The following is a 4,739-nucleotide window of genomic DNA, read 5'->3' on the forward strand; positions in this document are numbered from 1 at the left end:
CTGGGGTGGGGGGGGCGGGAGTTCTTAATTTTAAAGTAGTGAGTTTATTAGTCCTAATATCTGATCTTTTTTGTGACCTTTTGGATAATTCTTTCCTAGTCTGAGCTCATGAAGATATTATTCTGTGTATACCCTCCTTTTGCCTTTCATAAGTTGTTTTAGTCTGCTTTGTTGCTGCTGCAAATAAAAGGACCTGGTCAGAACAACTGTAGAGGAGGAAAGGTTTATTTAGAGACTCAGGGTTTCAGGGGCCTCAAACCATAGACAGCAGGCTCCCTTCCTCGGGGCTTAAGGTGAGGCAGACATCATGGCAGAAGAGTGTGGCAGAGGGAAGCAGCTTGCAGGATGATCAAGAAGCTGAGACAGACTCTACTCTACAGATATAAATAAGTACCCCAAAGCCACACCTCAATTCCCACTTCCTCCAGCCACACCCTGTCACTTCAGTTACCACTCATTTAATCCCTCTTTTTAGATTTTTCTTTAATTCTCTAAATGATATTCCATTATTGTCTCTGTAGGATTCTTTGACATGTTTTGTAGAGTTAGGTAATTGATTTCTTTTATATCTATTTTAACAAGTCTTTCGAGTTATTTTTTCTCAATTTTTTTGATCTGATATTTTAAAAATTAACTTATTTTTCTGACCTGACCTTTAATTCAGTAATATTGCTAAATTCAGTTATTCTAGTTGCTTATCAGATATCTTTGTTGGGGGTTGTTCTGTGTATTCAAGTATGTCTTTTGAAAATAATTACATTTTCATTGTTACTGGTCTACCATTGTTCGTTCTTTCTTTTTGCATTGTCATAGACCCCTGGGATTTGCCTGTAATCCCAGCTACTTTGGAAGCTGAGGCAGGAGGATTGCACATTCAGTGCCAGCCTGGGCAATTTCAAAATATTAAAAAGAGCTGGGGATGTTGCTCAGTGGTAAAGTACTTGCCTAGCACGTGCAGAGGCCCTGGGTTCTTTCCTTAGCACACACAAAAACTACCATGCCTTAGGCCAGGTATTGGCATGTGTTTCTATAATGGCTAGATAGCAATATTCTGGGCTTTGAGAGCCATAAGATTTGGGTCATAACTGCTCTGCCATTGTAGCACAAATGCTGCCATAGGTAATCTATCAGCAAAAAACCATAGCTGGATTCCAAGAAAACTTTATTTATAGACACTAAAATTCAAATTGTATATAGTTTTTATATGTCATAAAATATTATTCTTAGCTGAGTGTGGTGGCACATGCCTATAATCCCAGTGGCTCAGGAGGCTGAGGTAGGAAGATCATGAGTTCAAAGCCAGCCTCAGCAAAAGTGAGATACTAAACAATTCAGTGAGACCCTGTCTCTAAATGAAATACAAAATAGGGCTGGGGATGTGGCCTAGTGGTCGAGTGCCCCTGAATTCAATCCCTGGTACCCCCTCAAAAATATTATTCTTTGGGGTATTAAAAAGAATAGGGGCCTAGGGATATAGCTCAGTTGGTAGAATGTTTCCCTTGTATGCACAAGGCGTTGGGTTCAATCCACAGCACCACAAAAAAAAAAAAAAAAAAAAAAAAAGAATAGGAGTATAGCTCAGTAGTAGTAGACTACTTGTCCAGCATTCATGAGGCCCAGGGTTTAATCCTAAGCACTGCATAAACAAACTCTTTAAAAACCATTCTTAACTTGTACAAGAACAGACAGTGGAGTGGATTTGGCCCTTGAGTCACAACATGACATCCCTGCTTTAGGCTATACTCGTGTATTTGTATATCTAAACTAAAAAAATATGTGCTTTGCTTTTATTTTTAGTTACAAAAGTAGCACATGCTTGGTTTAAAGCTTAAAGCCCTTCAGAAATACCATACAGAAAATAAAAGCTACTCCTTCATAAATCTCACACTGTGATAATTGCTTAAAATTGTTTGGAATATATTATAAAATTGCTCTTACATGAATACATTAAATTTTATAATATATATCTACTGATCTGCACTGAATTGATTTTATGCTGTTTTATTTTCAAGGTACAGAAGGCAGTTGAAGAAGAAAATTGTTGCTTTGGGACTATTGATACCTGGTTGCTATACAAGCTCACAAAAGGTAAAGGTGACCTGATAGATCTATCTCAAGTAAATGAAATTAGACTGAGAGAGGATTGCCTACAATAGAGTAGAAGTTAACCTTTTCCTTCCTATATCCCAGACATACTACTCTTTGATGTCCACTACATGTTGTGGTAAAGCTAGATGTATTGCAGATCTGTTTTAAAAGGAGGATGGTTTTAAAATTGTGATGGCCAGGCACTATGGTGCCCACCTGTAATCCCAGCTTGAGAGGCTGTGACAGGAGGATCACAAGTTTAAAGCCAGCCGCAGCAACTTAGTGAAGCCCTAAGCAACTCAGGAGACCCTGTGTCTAAATAAAATGTAAAAAAGGGCTAGGGATATAGTTCAGTGGTTAAGTGCCACTGGGTTCAATCCCCAGTACCAATAAAATAAAATAATGATGGAACCTCAAATATAAGACTGGGTAACAGTCTCAGTTTTCAGAGTGGTAAAACTTGAGTTGAGTACCACATCTGCCACGCTGCAGTTGGATATAACCTATTGTAGGCATTCACTTAGCAGCTCTGAGCCTCTTTTCTCCATCTTCAAACTGGGGTCAGAAAGTGGCACTGTCCGTGAAAGTGCTTTTGTAAGCTATAAAAGTTCACAAAGATTAAGAGGGAAATTTCTCTGGGGACTATTTTGGAAAAATACTCATTTTGGAATGAATTTGAAAGTAGACAAAGGAATAGATCACAAACTAAGGATAGATATTTATTTATATTATCTGATAATAAATGTATTTCCCATGTAATTTAGGTTCTCAGTATGCCACGGATTTTTCAAATGCCAGTACAACTGGACTTTTTGATCCATATGAGGTAAAGATGATTTCTTCTTTCTCAATTGCTAATTTTTGAAAGACTTAGGTGAGGTTGTTTTAGTTTTTTTAAATTAATTTATTATAATTAGTGAAACTTGTATGTGATTATTTTGTACAATATAGTGTTTTGAGATGGTTACGTAGGTTTGAAATGTGTAGATGTGTGTGTTCTGATGTTGTGTTTTCATGCATAGATGTGTTGGAGCAGGCTCATTACCTCCATGATTTCCGTACCACTCTCTCTCCTGCCTCCCGTGAAGGACACCAGGTAATAATGAACATCAGACGTGAAAATCAGCAACATTGTCCTTGAAAGATTTTTGCTTTGTTGGGGAAAAGCATTTTATCACATACCTGAGGTGTTTGTATGTTCATATCTGACTTGTTGGCCTCTGCTGAAAACAGTTTGCTGAATTTTAGAGTTAATATTTCTAGAGCTATAACTAACTTTTTAATCAATCTTATTTGAAGCCACAATTTTGGATCAGTGGATGAAGAGATATTTGGTGTGCCTATACCAATAGTTGCCTTGGTAAGTCCAAACCACGAGGGTTTCTCTTTGTATTGTAGAAACTAAATGAATTTATGAATATTTGGAACTCACTTTAAGAGAGACGTCCTTGGCAGAGTAAGGTCAGAGTAATCTAATGGGGCTGGGTATAGCTCATGGTGGAGCACTTGACTGGCATGCTCTACTTAGTGTACCCATGTTCCATCCAAGCACCAAAGAAAAATCAGTTAAAGTATCCTTTTCCTTTTCAAGTTCAAGGGTCCTGGACATGAACAAGTATCCTCTGTATTTCAGAAAGGGGACCACTGGACCAGCCTCTGTCATGGAAGCACCTCATGATCTTTTCCAACTTACTTATGTATTGTCTTCCAGAAAGAGTGTGTTAAATTTTTTAAAGATGTATTCTGAGTAATGTGTGGTTTATATTTGATATTATGAGCTAAAAACAATGATGGGGCCAGTGTTTTTATTGGGTACAATATATTCACAAAAGTAATAGAACAATTCAAATTAGAGAAAGTAGTATTTGAGTTTTATAAAATCCTTACCAAGCATCTACTGGTATAAAAGCTGGTGTAAAAAATTTTTAATTTTGTTATTTTTGATTTATAAAGTTCCTTTCATCAGTATATTCTTTTTCTCTAGCTAGATCAAGAGTCAAAATTTGGAAAACCACCAGAATTTGCTACCGGTTATCAGGCTGCAAAGAAACTCAAATGTTGCTTTTTGTTTTCGGAGGCAGCATAAGCAGGAGGCAGAGACTCGGTGTCCCTAGATGGACAGTCTCCATAGTAGCTGACGGAGCAGACGAGGGAAAGGGAATTTAATCCCCAGTTACAGCTTCACGGTCATTTAGGAAGAGTCTTACTCACTTGGGGGTTAGGTTCAGCATTAGATTAAGGTATAACTGGAATATTTTTTTTAAAAAAGGTTATTTAGATGAGTTTTATTTTTTATTTAATTAAGTTTATTTATTTACGTATTGTGTTGAGTCTTGAACCCAGGGTCTTGAACATGCTAGTCCAGTGCTCTGCCACTGAGTTACATTCCCCAGCCCTAGATTAATCTTAGTTTTTAAAATCTTGCCATATAAGACTGGAGAAGTGGCTCAGTGGTAGACATCTTACCTGGCAAGCATGAGGCCCTTGGCTAAATCCCAGCACCACCACCAAAAAAAAAAAAAAATTATCCTATAAAGTCAGTTGCATAGGTCCACTTGGAATGGTAAGGCAGGAGGATCACTTGAGCCCAGAATTTCTGGACTAGCCTGGACAACATAGCAACATTGTAAAAAAAAAAAAAAAAAAAAAAA

At 37.4% G+C, this 4,739-nt stretch overlaps 1 protein-coding gene across 1 annotated transcript in view; it reads left to right on the forward strand.

Moving 5' to 3' along the window:
• The window catches only part of Gk5 (glycerol kinase 5), a 62,109-nt gene that overhangs the window by 26,098 nt on the left and 31,272 nt on the right, over window positions 1-4,739 (forward strand). The window contains exons 6-9 of the mRNA XM_015486750.2: window positions 2,013-2,088; window positions 2,853-2,914; window positions 3,111-3,184; window positions 3,388-3,448. Of these exons, the coding sequence (XP_015342236.1) occupies window positions 2,013-2,088; window positions 2,853-2,914; window positions 3,111-3,184; window positions 3,388-3,448 (273 nt within the window). The remainder of the gene's footprint in view (window positions 1-2,012; window positions 2,089-2,852; window positions 2,915-3,110; window positions 3,185-3,387; window positions 3,449-4,739) is intronic.

This window comes from Marmota marmota, unplaced genomic scaffold (genome assembly GCF_001458135.2).
Source record: "Marmota marmota marmota unplaced genomic scaffold, marMar, whole genome shotgun sequence".
NCBI lineage: Eukaryota > Metazoa > Chordata > Mammalia > Rodentia > Sciuridae > Marmota > Marmota marmota.